Source organism: Desmodus rotundus, chromosome 12 (assembly GCF_022682495.2).
Source record: "Desmodus rotundus isolate HL8 chromosome 12, HLdesRot8A.1, whole genome shotgun sequence".
In the NCBI taxonomy this organism is placed as follows: domain Eukaryota; kingdom Metazoa; phylum Chordata; class Mammalia; order Chiroptera; family Phyllostomidae; genus Desmodus; species Desmodus rotundus.
Window position 1 is genome coordinate 21,313,248 of NC_071398.1, and position 19,805 is coordinate 21,333,052.

General features: G+C 40.3%; 1 protein-coding gene across 1 annotated transcript in view; it reads left to right on the forward strand.

Annotated features, from left to right (window-relative positions):
- Positions 1 to 19,805, forward strand: part of CNTNAP4 (contactin associated protein family member 4) — a 236,478-nt gene that overhangs the window by 167,661 nt on the left and 49,012 nt on the right. The window contains exons 12-15 of the mRNA XM_024555910.4: positions 1,156 to 1,275; positions 9,479 to 9,676; positions 13,737 to 13,893; positions 18,170 to 18,297. Of these exons, the coding sequence (XP_024411678.2) occupies positions 1,156 to 1,275; positions 9,479 to 9,676; positions 13,737 to 13,893; positions 18,170 to 18,297 (603 nt within the window). The remainder of the gene's footprint in view (positions 1 to 1,155; positions 1,276 to 9,478; positions 9,677 to 13,736; positions 13,894 to 18,169; positions 18,298 to 19,805) is intronic.

Consider the following 19,805-nt stretch of genomic DNA (forward strand, 5'->3'; position numbering starts at 1 on the left):
ATCTTTCAAGGAATTGGTGCACATAGGTATGTGCGTATAGATGAATATAAATTAACCGTTTTTACACGCCCACTTCACTGCACCAAGTACAGACGTGACTGGAAAGCAGTCCCTGCTTGTATTCCTGTCTGTGTAATATGTAAGAGGAACAAATAAAACCATCAGCCTGTGAAGAGTGGAAAAGTAATTTTGCATGATCTGAAATTTTGTAGCACTGAGCAAATCAGTTACATTATTTCATATTTTCTAAAACTCTAACCTAATTTTAAAAAATTTAGAATAGATCAGGGGAGGACATGCAGGGATGATTTACTTCTCATTTGATAGAATAAGAAGCTTGATGGAAATTATCAGCACATTTGGCCAAGTGTTCAGTGAGATTGTGCATCATATATAGGTGTTAATATCAAAACTTGTGTGTGGCAATTATATAATTTTATAATGAAAAACATCCAATTATGGACCAAAACACATTGAGTCCTCTTGGGGGAATATTTCATATAAATAGTTCTCCTGCTTTGAATTTTAATTATCCTGAATTCTTGTTATAGAACATGATAGAAAGTTTCTTTTATAAATTACTTTTAAAATTAATGATGAGCTTTATAAATCATATTTCCTTTGTAAAAAAGGATTTTGTGTATAGCCTATCGCGTGTGAGAAAGGAGAATACTTACAGCATCATTTCCGACTCCTCCACTGCATGCTGTGGGCTCCGGCGGATTGTCCGGGCTGTTCCGTTGCGCGTCAGGTGGCAGGTTGCTGCGGATGCCGAGCGGCCCATTTGGGTGGATGCCCCAAATTATACTTATAAGTGTTGTAACATTTAAGACAACTACCTTCTCTTTTGTTGTTTCTCCCTAATGTAAAAATAAACTAAATTTTCATTTTGGCTAAGTATTCTCATGCTCCTTTAGCAATAAAAATATAATAGCATAAAATACAGCCTCGTCCATCCTTCCTTCTGTCTAACCTGCTTTCATCCATATCAGTTTTTTTTTAAAAAGAATAGTTTTATTTTAAAGTATGCTGACTTTTTCTTCTGGTCAGTAATATGCATAATAAATTTTAAAACTTGGAGTATTTTGTGTCCAAACTAAGATTTTAGAAATTCACGTCGTACTGTTCCATTCACGACGGCCCATTTTTTTACAGCTGTCTACGAGCAGTCATGCGAAGCCTATAAGCACAGAGGGAACACGTCGGGGTTCTACTACGTGGACTCGGATGGAAGCGGTCCCCTAGAACCGTTTCTTCTGTACTGCAACATGACTGGTGAGTTAGCGGGCTTTCATTTAACGGTAATGTTGGCAAGGATGCGCTAGACGTAGAATTAAAATGCAGCAAGTAGAACATTGACCTAATTTGCCATTTGATTAAAATATATGTTGTTCAGTAGAACTAACATAAATCCCTAGAAGTAGTTTAATGATAATGATTTAAAGTGTTGTCATTATTTTCTGTATATGTGGCATGAGCATAGAGCATCTAATAATAAATGCATCTCATTAAGTCCCCAAACAGAAAGGACAGACTTCATTCTTTGAGATGGATGCGTGTAAAAGTCTTTGTGAACATGAAGTTTCTCCTTGAATCCTTTATTTACATATACTTAAATAGGGATTGATAGTTGTGGAGAATATATTTGATTAAAGTCAACATCTGTTTGTGATAAAAAGAGAAAATAAAAAAATCTGTATATTACAAATAGAAGGACATTTCCCTAATTTGTTAAAGAGTAGCCACAAAAAACCCTGCGACCTATAACACAGTTTATGGTAAAACATTGGAAGCTGTACGCTGTTGCCGGCATTACCACAGGGGTGCCTGCCATCATCACGCCGTCCCCTGCGGTCGTGGGCATCCTGGTCAGTGCCGCAGAGCAGGAGAAATGAGCGGACGGCGCGAGGGCTGGAACGAAAGAACTGAGGTTCTCGTTATATGCAGACGGCCAGGGTATGTACTGAGAATATTCTAAACAATCTAAAGATGAACTACTAAAATTTAGGATGAATCCTGGATGTCAGCTGAAATGAAAGCTAATTGAGTTCATATCAGCAATAAGCAATTAGAAAATGAAATTTTAGATTTTATCTTAGCATCAGAAATCTACAATACATGGTAATAAATCTAATGAAAGGTGTGCAATGCTTCTACATAGGTAAGTATAAAATGACCTTGAGATAAACTAAAATCCAAAGTAAATGGAGAAATATATATATCAAATTTTCATTGATTAGAGAACTCAACATGGTATAAATATCAATTTTCCCCAAGTAGTCATTGATTCAGTGCAAACCTAAAGTAAAATTCCTGCAGGGTGTTTGTCTGCTGGTTGGTGTAACTGTTCAGGTGAAAGCAAACAAGCAGCTTCTAAAATTTATGAGCAGATTTGAAGGAACAAGAAGAACCAAATTTATCTCGAAGAATGAAGTTGAAGGACTCAACTCCACCAGATGTGAAGACGTTATACTGTTGGGCTAAGTAAAGCAGTGTGTGATTGGCACAAGGATAAACAGGCCGATGAAACAGACTAGAGGGAATCAGGATTCCTTTGCAAGCAGTGGTGCTGAGAAAAGTTGTGTATAAATGTCGTAAAAAGGAAATTTTGATTCCTCTACCATCAAGTGCAAAGAAATGGGGTCGGGATGAAGTGTGCTATCCAATACAGCAGCTGTTAGTAAACAAGTGCCTGTTTAGATTCACACTTAATTGGTTTTATTAATTGAAATTAATAAAAACAAATGAATTGAAATACATTTTACAAATTTAAATTAATCATTAAAATAAGATTACATTAAGTATCAGTTCCTTAGTGTCACTGGCCACATTTTAACTGCTCGACAGCCACCTGTTCCATCACTTCAGAAAGTTTACAGTGGTCCCGCTCTGTCAGGAAGTCAGAAAAAGGACACATTAAATTGAAGGTGTTGGAGAGGTGGATTTACTACTTAAAATCTGGCAGTGAGTATCTGGGGAAAGAGCCTCCCAGGCAGAGGAAATAGAACTGCTAAGTCCTGAGAGGGGTGATCTTAAGAGCTGTGTTCAAAAGCCAGCAACACATCCAGTGTGGGTGGCATGTGGCGAGCAGGGGAGGAGTAGTAGGAGCGTCAAGTGGCGGGGTGGGGGGGGGGCGGGGAGGACGGGAAGAATCACCGGGTCCAAAAACAATGGTGTAAGGTCTCTGGTTTTACTCTGAATGAGATGGGAAGACATTGGAGCGTTTTAAACAATGGTGGATGCAACCCGATCTCCTTTAATAGGACCGTGATTGCTCCTGTGTTGTGGGAGATGCCTATTCAGGAGCAGGGGCAGAAGGAAGTCAGGAGACCATGTATGTATCATGGGTGCACACACACAGCATCAGATATATACGGGGTGGGCAGAAGTAGGTTTACAGCTGTGAGTACATGCAACACAGTCTATTCTTGTATTATTATCTATTAATTACTGCATTATTCTTCCTACGAACAACCATAAACCTACTTTTGCCCACCCCTATATATGTATTGCTATCTGTATAGGTCAATATCTATCATCTATCTATCTATCTATCTATCTATCTATCTATCTATCAAAGAGTTGGGGAACTGGTTTGGAGACCAGTTAAAGGAATGCAGGAATCCAGGTGAGAGTGGATGATGGTGGCTTGCGTGGGGTAACAGCAATGCAGATAAGGGAAGGAGGTGTGGTTTTCTCTTTGAATGCATGGGAAGTGTGAGAAAACAAAAGGAGCCCAAAATAACACATTTTTGTCTTGGGCAACGGGAGTGGCTGAGTTGCCATTATTTGAGATGTGGTCAGAAATGTTTAAAGGCGAAGATCAATTTTACACGTTTTGAGTTTGAGATGTCTGTTACACATTCAGATGAGCTACTGGGAAGGTGGTTGAATATGGGAGCCACAGTTCCTTTGTGTTAATGTATAATACTAACTCAGCACCAAAAAACCAAACAATGCAATTAAAAAATGGGCAAAGGACCTGAATAGACACTTATCCAAAGAAGACACACAGATGGCCAATAGACATATGAAAGGATGCTGAACATCACTAATCATCAGAGAAATGCAAATTAAAACAGCAATGAGATACCACCTCACACCTGTCAGAACGGCTGTCATCAATAAACTAACAAACAACGAGTGCTGGTGAGGGTGTGGAGAAAGGGGAACCCTTCTGCGCTGTTGGTGGGATGCAGACTGGTGCAGCCACTGTAGAAAGCAGTATGGAGATACCTCAAAAAATTGAAAATGAATCTGCCTTTTGATCCAATGATTTCACTTCTGGGAATTTATCTGAAGAAACCTGAAACACTAATTCAAAAGAATATGTACACCTCTATGTTCGTTGCAGTGTTATATGCAGTAGCCAAGATTTGGAAGCAGCTCAAGTGTCCATAAGTAGATGAGTGGATAAAACAGCTATCATTTATACAATGGAATACTACCTGACCATGAAAAAGAAGAAAATTTTACCCTTTGCTACAGTATGGATGGACCTGGAGAACATTATGCTAAGTGAAATAAGCCAGTCAGAAAAGGACAAATGCCATATGATTTCACTCATATGTGGAATTTAATGAAAAAATTGAAGAAACTAGGAAAATGGGGATAGACTCATGGATAGAGAGCAGGCTGACAGCTTGGGGGTGGGGGAAGGTTGAGGAGTGGAGGGATGGAGCCAAAAAGAAAAAGAATTCACGGACATGGACAACAGTGTGGGGACTGTGGCAGGAGGGAGGTGGGTGAAGGTAGAAGAGGGCATAAGGTGGACAAATGGTAATGGGAAAAACAGAATACAAGATAAACCATAAAAAATAAAACAAAAACTTTAGATGGAGGTAAAACCTGGGAAAAACAGATTTGGGGAGAGATTACTGGAGAGTATGACTAGAGATGTTGTCACATAATGCAGTCAGGTGGCTCTGTGTTCTTCAACAACCGTTGAGGACCCTGGCTGCCTCGGCTCCTGGCTGCCACCACGGATGCCAGACCGGGTAGCTCAGAAACAGCAGAAAGTTATTTCCTGCAGATTGCCGAGACTGCAGAGGCCACGATCATGGTGGCGGCAGAGTCGGGTGCGGGTCCTCCTCTGGTCGCTCACTTCTTGTGACCTCACACGTATTTAAATACCTTTAACCATTACAACCTAAACAACACAAAGAAAACGTCTTTTGGATGGACATTTTCCTAAATTATGTTAAAAATGGAAAGTTCTTTCCAAACAGAATGTTCTAACTGTAATTTTCAAATAATTAGGATAATATGCGTGCGAGTGTCTGTCGCTGTTGAAATGTAGAGGAGTGCTCCAGTAAGCCACTATTTTTCCTGTGATGACAGTTTTATACTGAGGAAGCTTCTCATGATCAAACATGGCATAAAGACGATTGTTTCAGTGGGGGCGCGGGGTGAAAGCCGGAGCAGTGGCTTTCAAACTTCTGTGAAAATGATACTTTGGTGGCTTACGGTCACCCTTCCCCGCCGGCGGCTTGGTTTCACTGAGTCGGTAGGTTTCGAGACCCAGGCCTGGGGCTCCACTCCGTTCAAAGCCCCCTGCGTGATTCCGAGCTGTGGGCTCCCGAGGCCACTCAGTGAGCAGGCTGGAGAGTACAGGGCTTACAATAAAATTATTTTTACTTCAGGGATTTCAATCATAAGGCCTTCTTAATAGCTATGAGAGTCAATTACTAACTATCGTTATTCAAATGCAGCCTTGCTTACATCGTTTGCTCCAGAATGTTCCTTCCTTTCATCTCGCCAGCTTCCCTTGACGCAGCACTTCCTACCTGCTCTCACGGGCTGTGCTGCATCCATCACCCTCGGCTGTTAAGCAGGAAGGAACATGGGCTCTACAACTGTGTTGCTTAAACAGCATGTTCTCCCCTCCACACGGTCATCACGCCAAAAATAGCAGTAGGTCTATGATAAATCAAGTTCTTAATTATTCAGTTGCTTTCATACAATTTATATTATTGGAAATATCCTCAGGGAGAGACACCAGTAGACTCAAACTGCCTTTCAATATTTTTTAGTGTATTTATTAATGTTAATAGATTTTCTGTCTATTTTGGCTCTCTCTTCTTACTCATTTCCCTGCATTCCTTACCTCAACAATTCTCTGCATAAGGATCATTTTCCCCAAAATACAATCATGGCTCTTCCACAGACATAAAAATAAAAGCTATGAAGTACATTTTGAAGGTTTTCTGTAACACGTTAGCAATGAGGAAACCAGCGAGACGGCCAGTTCAAGGGGGAGTCACAGAACAGAGCGCACAGGCGCACGGGGCGCAGAGAAGTGCAGGTGCAGACAGACACGAGACTGGCTGCTGCCAAAGGGGAGGGGGAGGTCAGCCAACCTCTACCAGGTAGAATTTCCTTGTCTGTAGGCAAGAATTATTTTTTGCAAGGAAACTTGCTTTCTAAGGAAAAAAAATCTGGAAGCCTGGGTTAAAGGATAATTAAATGTTAATATGTCTTGGAAGTAAGAGATAGTGAATTTCTCTGGAGAGGTTTAAAGGCTTATCTCCCCGAGCAGCATTTGCTTACATGCTAAGAGTGATAAAAACGTAAGGATTGGTGTCCTCTCTTTCCTTCTCTGCCATAAAAGGATTTGTGTCCACCATTTTATGGCGGAGAAAAGAGGTGCCAGCCATGGCACCTCCTCTACAAGCTCCATGTCTCATAATTTGGGGGTTCCTCCCTTGTGGTGCAACTCTAGCACATGCAGGGGTCTCTGGCACTCATTTTTATGGGCCTGTGGAAAAATGGGGTGTCGGGGATGGTTGCTGCTAAGGCTCCGGGAGCGGAAGGTCCCTGGTCCAGAGATCTCCTGTGCTGTTAGCATGTCTGTATCTGTATCACCTACATCTGTGTCCACGTATATAGGTATATGAATATAGATGCAATGTGTATACGGGGCAGGATAACTTGCAACGAGGATAACAACATCGGATACCCTCCACAATTTCAGACTTCGCATCATTTTGCAGTACTTGGTTATCTACAGTTCACACTTACGAAACTGCTAAAAGGTGATGAACGTCTCAGAGTCAGATCATCTAGATGGTTGTGTTCTAGTCTGGGCAGTGCGTTGTTTTATTCATTCATTTACTTCCTCATTTCCCTAATGTCTTCCTCTGCACGTTGTGCCAAGGCCCTGGGCCATGTGCTGGAGATACTGTGGTTAGCAAATCAGAAACTAGCACTCTTCTCTTAGAGCTTATGGATACAAGGCAGAGGCCACCAAAATAAGCCCCAAAAGACTGAATTGTGAATTGTGACGTAGGATACAGAACATGGCTTCAGGGCTCCCGGTTCCCTTGCTCGGAATCTGCAGCGGTGGTTTCATCGCCTCTGCCTCGCCCTGGGAACCCAGACCATCTCATAAGCGCGACATCTGGTTCACTTCCTACTTTGTAGCACTTTTTATTAGAAAACAAAATCTTACAGGAATGATCATAATATTGAAATTTCAGAATTTCAAAAGGAAACTTTGATTCAAGCTGCCCTTTAACGGCTGTCACGCACTGTGGCCTTGAGACTCTCACAGCAACTTAAAAGACCTTTTGAACCCTGTGTTCCCCGTGACCCAGTGCACACTAAAGTATGGGGAAGTCCTTCTCAGAGTGACCCGAAAGGCAGAGAGACAAAGGTTTCTAGCAGGTTTATTGTTCTGCCCTTCTGGTAGCTGCTCAGCCAGAGTTGAACTTCTTCATGCATGCCTTTGATTTGCCACGAGAAAAGATGAATCATTTTGCTGAACAGTAGGAACAGACTCCCACAGAGGCTAGGCAAACGGGTTTGTCTTGTTAATGATCTTAAACTTCTAGCAGTGGAGGCTGAGTTGGGTCAGACCGTTGAACTTTACACCCACTCTGTGGCTTACTCTATACTCTGACTGTGTTTTCCAAATTTGGAAACGGGAGCTCAGATTTCCCCTGACTTTCTAAAGGGTGCAGACCTATGCCACATCTGCCACTAAGGTCTCCTGAAGGGTTGGTTCTACATTGTACTGCTGGCTGGCCACCGTAATTAACTTCACTATCTTATATAGAATATCATGTCCTTCTCAAGGAAAGTAGTTTACTGGTAAAGGTCTATACCGAGCTGAAAAGCAAGGCAGAAATAAAAGTAACAACCATTGTTTCAGAAAAAATAATGATCTGCCCATAGAAGGCAATATGGCCGCCAGTGTGTCTGATCTCACTTGTGTAGCTGGCCTTGCTGTTCAGCGTCTGCGGACCAGGAGAGGGCTGAGAGTGGAGTTTCTCAGAGTGCACCTCTGTATCTTGGTTTGTTTGTTGAACCGTGTGGATACATTAGCTAAAAGGGGGGGGTGAATTCTACCCACTGTTTTTCTCTAATTTGGAATATTTCTCTGAAGTACAGAGTTATGTGACTTAACAATACATATATACCAGGGTTTTGACAACTTCCAATCTGTTTCTTACCTGTTAAATCAGGGAACTTTTGATTAATCTGTTCTTGTGCCTGCATGTAGCACAGTAAACATAATAAGAAGTGTTGCTGGAAAAGTTGAAGGATTGATAATTATGCCTACGGTCTGTTATAAACCATGTAGGACTTTTATTTCATCTAAATGCTTCCGGTAATCACTAGGATGGAAATGTTTGCAGACATTTTCAGGTGCTAACAGTGATGGTTCTAGTATTTTTTGTGGTAGTTGACTTGCCGGTGCTGGATCAGATGTGTTCAGTTCCAAAGAGTAACATCTGTTGCATTGCTTACTGATGGAGATCACGTGATACCAAAATGAATATTTCAAATTTGATTTAAAAAGAAAAGACATATACTCATAATTGAATATTGTTTGAAGAGAGATACATACCATAAGCCATGAAATTTTGACTTTTGTTTTTACAGGTAACATGAATGATTTTTAAGACTACGAAAGTCATTGCTTATGTTATATAATTCAAAATATTTTGCATATGCTGAGATGCCCCCCTCCTTTTTGCATTGTAACATCTCTGAATTTAGGGTGTATCATATCGACACTCCACAGTGCTCTACAATTATAATAGGTAGTATTTTTTTCTTTCCTGAAGGCAAATATAATAATGATGTATGATAGTGTATTTTTAAAAAATAGAATATAAGATTTGATAAATCATACCACAAAAATTTAATAATCAGTTTTCTTAATATTTTTCACCATAAATATTATCTGGCTAAATTACATGAAAAAGTAAAATAAAATCATAGCAAATGTATGGCTGTCATATAAATTTCAGGGAATAGAATCACATCACTATAGTTCAAAAAATTTTTATACATATATTTTTTTATTAAATTTTAAGAGTCCTTTTGTGTTGTTGATTCTACCTCTCAAGAGAGGTTTATGACTAGAAAAGTTTGACTCAGATGAAAGGTGATTTTGATTTTCTTTATTTATTTTAACTTTTGCAGACTAGTGATGGTCTCCTCTCTTTCTTCCCCCATTTCTGCATCCAAGAAACTGCGTGGACCATCATCCAGCACAACGGCTCCGAGTTAACAAGAGTGAGAAATACTCACCCGGAGAACCCACATGCTGGGTTTTTCGAGTACGTGCCCAGCCTGGAGCAACTCCAGGCCACAATAAACCGTGCGGAGCACTGTGAACAGGAGCTGACCTACTACTGCAAGAAGTCGCGGCTGGTAAATAAGCAAGGTGAGTAAACCGTGTCCTCTGTCCCTCTACACACGTTGCCCAGTGGACTTTCCTTACCCAGCTCCGAGGACCCTGATTCTGCTGAGGCGGTGGCGTGTAACCGAAGCGGGTGTATCGCCCTGTATATCCAGCGAGTATGTCGCACACTGGTAGTCACGGAGGTGCTGTTGCCTGTAGAAAAGAACAAGGTCAATTTACACTGAGTTTTGTTCAAAGCCTTGATTGCCTTCGGAGTCCCTTCCTGGCCTTAATCTGATGACTGTACAGAAAAGGGCTTCATTCTGAAACTCAGTGAATTCACAGTGTTTACCTTATAAAGGGCAAGCGACTCATACAGTTTGTTTTACCATGGAAAAGAGCTAATAAAAATGTGACTTAGTTTTTCTGAAAATGACTATTCTGTGTGGCTCTTTTTCATGGATTGTTGACAATGAGCCTCTGGGTATAATTGAAAATTAAAATAGGCTGCTAGAAAGCCAGTTTATTTAGCAGCTCAAGTAGGAATCAGAAAACCATTTTAACCCTTTCTTGTATTCTACTTTTAATAACCAGTCTGCTCCTAAATTCTGTTTCTGGCTTTGTGTTTGCTCCCTTTAGGACATCTCATTATGTGAGGACGTCTCAGGTCCTACCAGTTCTGTCTTACTCTAGTTCTTCTTGACCTTTTTTAAGTTACTGCAAGAGATTTCAACTGGCCTCCCAGCTGCACCTTTCCATGCCTTCTAACCTAATCATCCAGTGTGTAATCCCAAACCCTAATCGTTATGAAAAATAATAACCTTTAAGAAACACTGCTGCCATCATGACACTTTTCCATTTAAAAATCTTCAGTGCAGCCCTGGCTGGTGTAGCTCAGTGGATTGAATGTGGGCCTATGAAGCAAAAGGTCACTGGTTCGATTCCCAGTCAGGGCACAGCACGTGCCTGAATTGCAGGCCAGGTTCCCAGTATGGGGCGTGCAAGAGGCAACCACACACTGATGTTTCTCTCCCTCTCTTTCTCCTTCCTTACCCTCTCTCTAAAAATAAATAAATAATCTGTAATATTTTAAAAAACAAAAACTCCAATGTCTTCCTGTCTCCTGTCTGTGCACTGCAGCCTCTTCTGTCTGGACACCAGAACTGCACATTCTGGACCCACCGGCCTGTGCAGCCTTCCTGCCACTTCCTGACCCTGTCTGCTAGCAGAAATATTCTAGCAGGCGCATTATTCTTTAGAAGTTAGCGACGACTCTAAGACATCGGCACAACAAAGCCACTTGGTTGATGTTAACTCCTATGTGTTGTCGTAAGAGAGGTTAGAGTTCTAGACAGAATCACAAGAATTTCGGAAGTGTGTTCATGTGTGGCTGTCTTATGGCATATGGGTCATGTTGAGAAACTCTGAATTCTTGATGTGACATTTGAATCTTTTGTTTTCAGTTAAGCACTTTTATTTACTCTCCACCCACTTAATACAACCAGGTTTCCCACCCCCCCCAGCCTGAGTGACACCCGCCTTCCTCCTTCTCTTCCCTCCTCTTCCTCTTTTTTGGAAATGCTGTTCTGTTGTCTTTTACTGGTCTCTGCTGAAATCTCATGCCCCTGAAACTTCAGTCCCACCTGGGACTCACCATCAGGTAGTTGTGCTGCCAAGAGCACAGGCTCAGAGGTGGGGAGAGAGCTAAGCTCAACTTCCACGTCTCTCGTTGATTAGGTATAGAGCTTAGATAGCAGAACCTTTCTCAGTATTTGCTTTCTCTTCCCCGAAATGTGGCCAGTGGTACCAGTCTCACAGGGGCGTGGTGATGATCGGGTATGTAGCACATGTACCAAGTGCGTGAAGTGAATTCCTCCCGTCCCCAGCTCTCCAGTACATCGCAGTTATAGTTAACATACCAGTTTAATGTGCAACTGATTGTTCCTTATTGCTAAATATTGACCTTGGAATCTAAAATACAGAGAAGCAAATATGGAAGTATATTCTAAGAGAATGAAAACCACATTTGCAGAAGGGTAAATGAATGCTATGGAACAAAATGAATTGAGTTGCTTAACTAAAGGAAAGATAATGATTAAAGTCACAAGTGAGTCAAACTCTGTAAGAACCAGAAAACAAAATCCCCAAGGGATTAGTGAGCAAGCAGCACCCAGAGTAAAGGGGATGACATGGAGTTGCAGGAACACCCACCTTGTGGCCAGTGTTTCGCCAAGCCTGCTAGTCCCCAGCCAGGAAAGTAGTGACCATTAGAACACCGGAAGAGGGGAGGCTGGTGCTCGTTTAAACGCACAGATTTTCTCAGGTCCGTGACCCTGGAATTCATGTTGAATCGATTTGAGGTGGAAAAACCAAAATGAGAGAATAATTTGGATTTTGAGGTCAAATTAAGAAACGTGTAGGGAAGAACAAGAAGATGGTGTCAAACAAGTTAAAGGCACAATTTCTGATCTCGAGGCTGTGGCAGAGTTAAGTGATAATGGTGCCACCGTTGTGGATGGATGAAGCGGACTGGGTGTGCAAACGTGTTTTCGGCAAGCGGTGGCTCTGCTGGCTCAGCACATTAGAAGGTCGGTCGTTGTGAATACAGAAGGCATTTGGGATTTTATCTCTGGGAAGTGGAATGTTCTACCGCGATGATGATATTTTATAGTTTTAATTTTTAACTTTTAGAATTTCTTATGATTTTCTTAATTCCTTTTATGCTTAAATTCTTTAGGCCATTTTTTAAAAAACCTTGGATGAAACCAAAGGTATTTGGCACCATTAAAACATTCAGTGGTTTCTACTTTATAGGGGAGATAGGACATTTAGAAGTAAAAATATTATTTCCTCTTTAGCAATGATGATGTATTTTCTCTTTATGGATACATAATGTTTTGAGCAGTATATTGAAATATATCTGGTAAATGTTTCAAATAGGTTTCACCTTCTGTTGATGAATTAATTATGCAGTTTTAAAAATGAAGACTCTTGATGTTAGTATCTTTATGCATAACACAAGCCTTGTATTTTGTGGCATGGCTGGTCTCGTACGTACGGTAACGCTGGGAGAGAAGGCGCCGTGTAACTACGTGACAGTGAGTTACTATGAACATTGGTATTTGTAAGTAAGGGAGAAAAAGTCCCAGATTTTTAGTGGGGCTGATGATAACTTAAAAGATTTGAAAGTCAACAGAAGAATGATCAAGCACCTTTGAATAGCTGACTGATTTGATCTCGTATTCTTACGCCCCGATTCTCCAATGACTGCAGTCTCTCTCTCTCTCCCTCTCCAAAGGAGAGATTGCCCGCATGACTTACCTTTTTTCCTCAAAATCCTACTTAGCTGTTCTGTCTGTGCTTTGCTCTAGTTCCTTGACCTCACGTTTAGTTTGGACTTTGAGAAGGAGCTGGTAGCTTGAACATTCATCATAGAAAGCAATGCATTTGGTTAAGGGAAACTTTGGCTTTGAATGTAGTATTTGCTTCAGGCATTAAGATCTTTCAGCGTTATTCTGTAGTCTCCAAATAAATAGCCAAGCCATTAAATAAAAGAAAAAATCCCTACTTCCAAATAAGTCTTCAATCATGACAAGGAAGTGCCATGCCAAGTCTGGTGTCTAGTAGACAGCTGCTGTTTGGCCAGTACATACATGGAGAAAGTCATTGACCCCACAACACATTCTACAGTGTTTTCATGGGCATTTTAGGATCTCAAATCAACATTATAGGACATGTTAATGACTTTGGTTTACATTTGTATGCTAACTTGTTTCGAAAATCATTCTCAAAGAAATTACATGCGTGAACTGCTCTCAGTACATTTTCGCTGCCATGCCTGAATTAAATAGGAATCACTGGTGTCTTTTCTACCCAAAGACAAATGTATCCATCATTTCAGTTTATATAATAAAATATTTTTTAAAAAAGCTTTATTCAGAAAATGCCATCAGTTACAATGTTTTGCCTATTTAATCAGTCTTCCTCTTTCTCCTTTTATTCTTTTTTAATGATTTGGGAAGGAAGTGAATTATGCTGGGATGGAAGGCCATGGGGCATAAAGCAGACGCCAGACGCTGCATTTCTTGCACTTGTCTTTCAGATGGAACCCCTCTGAGCTGGTGGGTCGGAAGAACCAATGAAACACAGACGTACTGGGGAGGTTCTTTGCCTGAGCCTCAGAAATGCGCCTGTGGACTGGAGGGGAACTGCGTGGATTCTCAGTATTACTGCAACTGCAATGCCGACCGGAACGAATGGTGATTTCCATACGATTTTCTTTTGCAAAACAAAGTTCATTTTTTTAAAATGGATCATTCAACATACAGAGAGCTAGGTAGATACTGAACAAGTTAGCGCAGTGAAGGAAATGAGATGAAAGTGTGTTCTGATGGAATGTGTTACAATCGGTCTGTATCCCAAATGTTAAGATCAATGGCCTTTTCTTTCTTTCTTTTTTGTAATGGACTGTTCGGTCGTGTACATTTTTTTCTGTACTATGATGAAAGAGGCATCTGTTTCATGTTTCCTCTTCATCGCAAGTCAATTATTATTCTCTTTGAAAGGAAGTGTAATTGAGCATTCTATTATTCTCAAAATATATTTACAGCCAGTAATTGCTAAAGCACATTTTCTCAATAAGCTGCTTCTAAAACTTTAAAAATGTAATCTTAGAATTTCCCACAATTATATGAACGTGTAGCTTTTTTATTTCTTTAAAGGATGAACCATGCCCCAAAGAACTAAAGTTCTATTGTCTATCATATTTTGAAGGAGGAAATCTCTAACATTTTAGGGATTTGAAAATTGAGCTTCAAGTATTCTCTAAACAGAACGAAACTCTTAAGTATGTGTTTTCCCCTTTGAAAACTTAAAAATACATTTATTATAGTTTTTACTAGAGTTAGGGTTGTACATTGATTTTATTTGCGAAGTAAAAATATTTTTAAATTTTCATGTCGTGTTTCAATATACCATGTGCGTGCTACATTACTGTGCACCTGGGTCTGCACATAAACATTATTTTAAAAAATATTAATAGTCAACCGGGCTATAAATATGATTGATTTGGTTACAGAATATACATGAATTCCAGTAATCAGTTCATTGTTGATGAAGCTCACATTTTGAATTGTATATTTCATTGATTCATTTGGCAAACATCAAATTATGCCCTAGCAAAAACCAGATTCCTTTGGAATACTCTAGAAGGAGACACCTATGTGGCGTCAGGGTTGTACTTTTATTATTTCATGTTTGGTGTGAGGAGTATTGTCTTTCTTACTCAAACTCTAGTTTTTAAAACTTTATACTCTCTTTTTTCTCACTACCTTCACAAAAGACACCTACCCAGGAATGTTGTATATTAAGATGTAGATAAAATATTCGTAGCAACGCTTAACAGAAAAAAACCAATCTATTTACCAGTAACTCTCTTAATACCTCCGTAACATTATTATTAATGAAAAATAAGTTTTAAACATGAGATTTGGGAACTTTTTATATTAACTTCTGCTTATGGTGATATAGCTTGCATAGAAATAAATAACGTTCCCCTGAGAACATCTACAATCCCAGAAAAACTATTCATAAAAACAACTACTTAAGGAGAGAACAACCAAATGTAGATAGAAACTGCTAAGGTTGGGAGCCTTTGACCCTTGGAAGGCAGAAACTTAGGTGGGTGAGGTATGTGTTTATATGCCTTTCCTTTGAGGGAGCGAATCAGCACATGCAACATGGGGTGGCTAGGGCTCAAAGAGAGCACTGGCTAGGGGCTGTGGCTGGAGGAGCCAGAGCACAGAGTCTGGGGCTGCCAGAACGGCTGGATGTTCAGGGGGGAAGTGGAAATCCCAGGAAAGGAAAACTCCCCGGGCGGAGTCTACCATATGCACTCCCCTCGGGTCCTCAGCTGTCCCCTCAACTGCTCATGCACAGGGGTGACTTCTCAGAACCAAGCAGAGAGAAACAGCTGGGAAAGCTGAGCAAGCTACACAGAAATTTCAGTAGCTACTACCAGAGGAGACACCGCATCTCTGGAGTTTGTCTCCCTAATTGAGATGAGTGTGCTTTGTGAATCCCTCGGGTTTTCTATTATGGAAGGTCTATGTCTTTACAGCGAAGGCTCAGATGGAAAACTGGAGCAAACTGACATAGGCCCTCCCTGATGAAGTTTAAGACCAGTGTCCACAATTTGTTGCAATAAGTTTGTGATTTAACTGACTGTGAAAACAAAAATCTTTCAGAACAGTAACAGAATCCATAGTCTCTACAGTATCATCCATAATGTCCAGAACAAGGTAACCATTACTGTATATAAAAAAAAAGAATAAACTTTGATTAAAAGTCTGGAAAATGAAAGCCGTTATTAGATACAGACCCTGGGACACGATTGATTCGCAGGCAAAAACTTCAAAGCAGCTATTACAAACACACCCAAAATCTTAGATAAAAATAATTACAAGTAAACAGAGGGGAAGCTAAGCAGGTATATGCAAACCATATCAAAGGAGCAAATGTAAATTTTAGAACAGGAAGGTACATCTGAAGTGAAAATTCACTGGATGGACTTCAGCTCAGGAGAGTGCAGAAGAAATCTTCAATGAACCTGAAACAGATCAATGGAAGTTATTAAACCTGAAGAACAACAACAACAAGATTGAAAAAAATTAAGAAAATCTTTGTGACGTTTGGAAAAATGTCAGTGACTTAATGGGCAAGAAATTGGAGTCCCAGAAGGGTAGGAAATAAAATGAGGCAAAAATATACTTGGTGAAAGAATGGCCGAAAATGTCTTAATTTTGTTCAGTAAACGTCTTCGGTAGCAGGCCTCCAAGGTGGCTCCCGATGGTGCTCCACACTGCCTGTCATTCACATCTGTGATTTCCTGTCCTTGAGGGTCGCCTGGACCTGGCCACTTGCTTCCAATGAATAGAATGTGGTAAGGGTGATGAGATATCTCTTCTCAGATTAGATTACAAAAGACTGACTTCTGACTTGCACGTACCTCTTTCTTTGGCTCTCCTGGCTTTCCTGTTCTAATAAAGCAAACTGTCATGCTGTGATCTGCCCTGGGGAGAGGCCCATGTGGTGGAGAATCAGGAGTGGCCTCCAGCCAACGGCCAGCGAATAGCAGTCCAACAACTGACAGAAAGTACTGCCAACAACCGCTTGAGTGAGCTTGGAAACGATCCGTCCCCTGCAGGCCCTGAGATGACCGCAGTCCTCACCCAAACTTTGCCTGTAGCCTTGGGAGAGGCCCTGAGTAAAAGGGTCCCTTTCAGCCATGTGCAGAGTCCTGACTAGGGTGTCTGAATAGATCGTGAATGGTGCTGTGTTTTAAGTCACCAGGTTTTTTGGGTAATTTGTTATGTTATCATAGATAACTCATACAACCTCAATATACAGATTCCAGAAACTTAGAGGATATCAAACAGAATAAAAACAGAGAAAAGTCTACCTTGGATTATTGTTCAAATTGCTAAAAAACTAGTGATAAAGGTACATGTTTTGGAAGTAGCGGGTTGGGTGGGTCTGGAGGAGCACCTTTCACACGGGGGGCAAGGATGCCAGTGAAGGCTGACCCTTCCTTGGAGGTCCATGCAATGACCTTCAATGGGCTGGAAGAAGAAGCAGAGTCCACCTAGAATTCTATTTTAAACAAAATGTATTTCAAAATGAAGGTAAAATGAGGTTCTTTTCCTATTATAGTGCTGAGAAAATTTGTTGCCAGCAGAGCTGCACTCTGAGAAATGTTAGCAGACATCCTTCAGATTGAGAGAAATGCCACTTGATGAAAACTCAGAAATTCAGGAGGGAATAAAGAAACTGGAGATTATGAATATGTCAGTGAACATAACTTTTTCTCTTAATAAAAAATAAATTACAATTTGCTGTTGGATTATAAAGTTTGCAACACCTAGATTTAACTATATTACAACAATAGCACAAAAAACAGGTATCTGTGTGTGTGGGGGGAGTGTTAAAGAAATTATCTTATATTAAGCTTCTGACATTTTATATTAAGTAATACAACATAAAATCTAAGTAGACTAATAAATTAGGAATACGTTTTGTAATCACTTAGGCCAATATTAAAATACAGTAACAAGACATATAGCTAAAAAGTGAATAAAGACAATAAAATTAAATACAAAAAATATGGTGTAATCCAAGAGGAGACAAGAAAGGGGAGCAGAAATATAAGAAACCATATGGGAGAAAAAAGAAATATCAAAATTGTAGATCTAAAAACACAATGTGAATCATTATACTAAATGTTAATGGGTTAACACTTCCATTTGAAGGTAGAAAATGGCGACTGAATTTAAAAACCACCAACTACATTCTGTCTGCAGGAGAAGTTAAAATGTTGCCATGTTTTTATGAGCTCAGATAAGCAATTTGATCCTCACTCTTGTGTGTGCAAATTTAGCTCAGAACATCTTGGCTTTGAAATGCAGTAAGGCCTATTGTTTATTTGATAATTTTGTTAATCAGAGTCATTTTAAGAATTTTGTTGTTCCTATTTTTTAGGACCAATGACACTGGATTCCTTTCTTATAAAGAACATCTGCCAGTCACTAAGATAGTGATTACAGACACAGGCCGGCCGCACTCAGAAGCAGCGTATAAACTGGGGCCTCTGCTCTGCCGGGGAGACAGTAAGTGGCGGCAACGTGTTGTTAGCATATCTGAGGAATGCGATGTCACTTAAGAATCATGTTTCTATCATAAAATAACTCATCAGACCTTAATTTGAAAACCCTTATGTCTGAAATAGTCTGTCAGTCAACGAATAAAATACCTCTATAATGTGGAAAGCCCTGTAATAAATGTTGGAATGGCAAACCTTCTTAAGACCCAAGAGAAAGAAGCCACTAAGCATAATGGTTGATTCATAAACCTATCCCAGCATTCCTACATTTCTCCATAAGATATCCATACAGGAAAGCCCCCGAGCTATACAAAATTTTTAACAACGTATGTTGTTGGGAGTTGGGGTGCAATTAGAAATAGAATCAAATGTCAGCATAGTCAAGCACATTTCAACTTTTAATCTCATTTTTTTTCGGGGTATGTGTTTAGCTCAGTGGGACATGCTACTGTGTATATTCAATGGATTAACACTTTAAACTAGACTTTTGAAATTCAACAATAGTTGCACAGAAAATCCATATTTTCAGCAGGGAATGAAATAAGCCTATGTATTCATTCATAAGCTCTCTGAAATCAGTTAGGTGTATAGAGACAGATGCATTAATTATTTAAGCTTTTAGTTTTTCCAATACTTAAATGGAAATAGAAGAAACATTTATTTACTTTAAAAGCATACACTAAAATAAAATTTTATTCTAGAGGCTCAACAGAGGAAGAGATGCTCTGACAATTCAGTGAATTTATGGGGATACACAGCCAAAGTTGCTTAGTTGAAAAGCAAAGATGATACCGAGCTATTAAAATTTATACATACATTGTAAAAAAAAACTGTGTGCCATTGTACCTACCTTCCCTAACCTTTATCATCTCAACTTCCTGTTCTGCTGGTAGGCCTTACACAATCACATGAAGATGCCACAGGATATTTCATGGAGAGAGAAATTATGTGCAAAGAGCTGAGGCTGTAAACTCAGACGCATCCAGAGCAGCACAACTTTGTGTGACTGTAGAGAATTGTTTTGTACATCACATGCACTTTTCATCACTGGCTCCCATCTCAACCCTTTGGGGCCCAGGCTGGCTTCCTCCGGCCCCCTCTCTTTCATTTGCCACAACCCCTGGGAAATTGGTCTGCTTTGATTCAGCTTTGATTCCATCCCTTAGGGGTTCTTTTTGGAAAACTCCCTGCAGTGAGCTGAAGCACGCAGCACCTTTTCCCTTAGAGCTGTGATTTTCCATCCAAGGTGATTTGCCCCCCTCCGTGGACACTGGCCGTATCTGGAGACACTTTGGGCTGTCGTTGTTGTAGGGGGTTGGATGCTCTGGCATCTAAAGGGAGAGGGCAGAGATGCTGCTAAGTGTCCTGGAGTGCCCAGGGCAGGCCTCTGCAGCAAAGAATTATCCGGTCCAAATCGCCAATAGTGCTGAGGCTGGGAAACTAGAGCATTAAGTGTTTGTGACAGTGGAGATACAGAGGGAGGATAACGACATTAGGAATAAGAATTTAAAAATA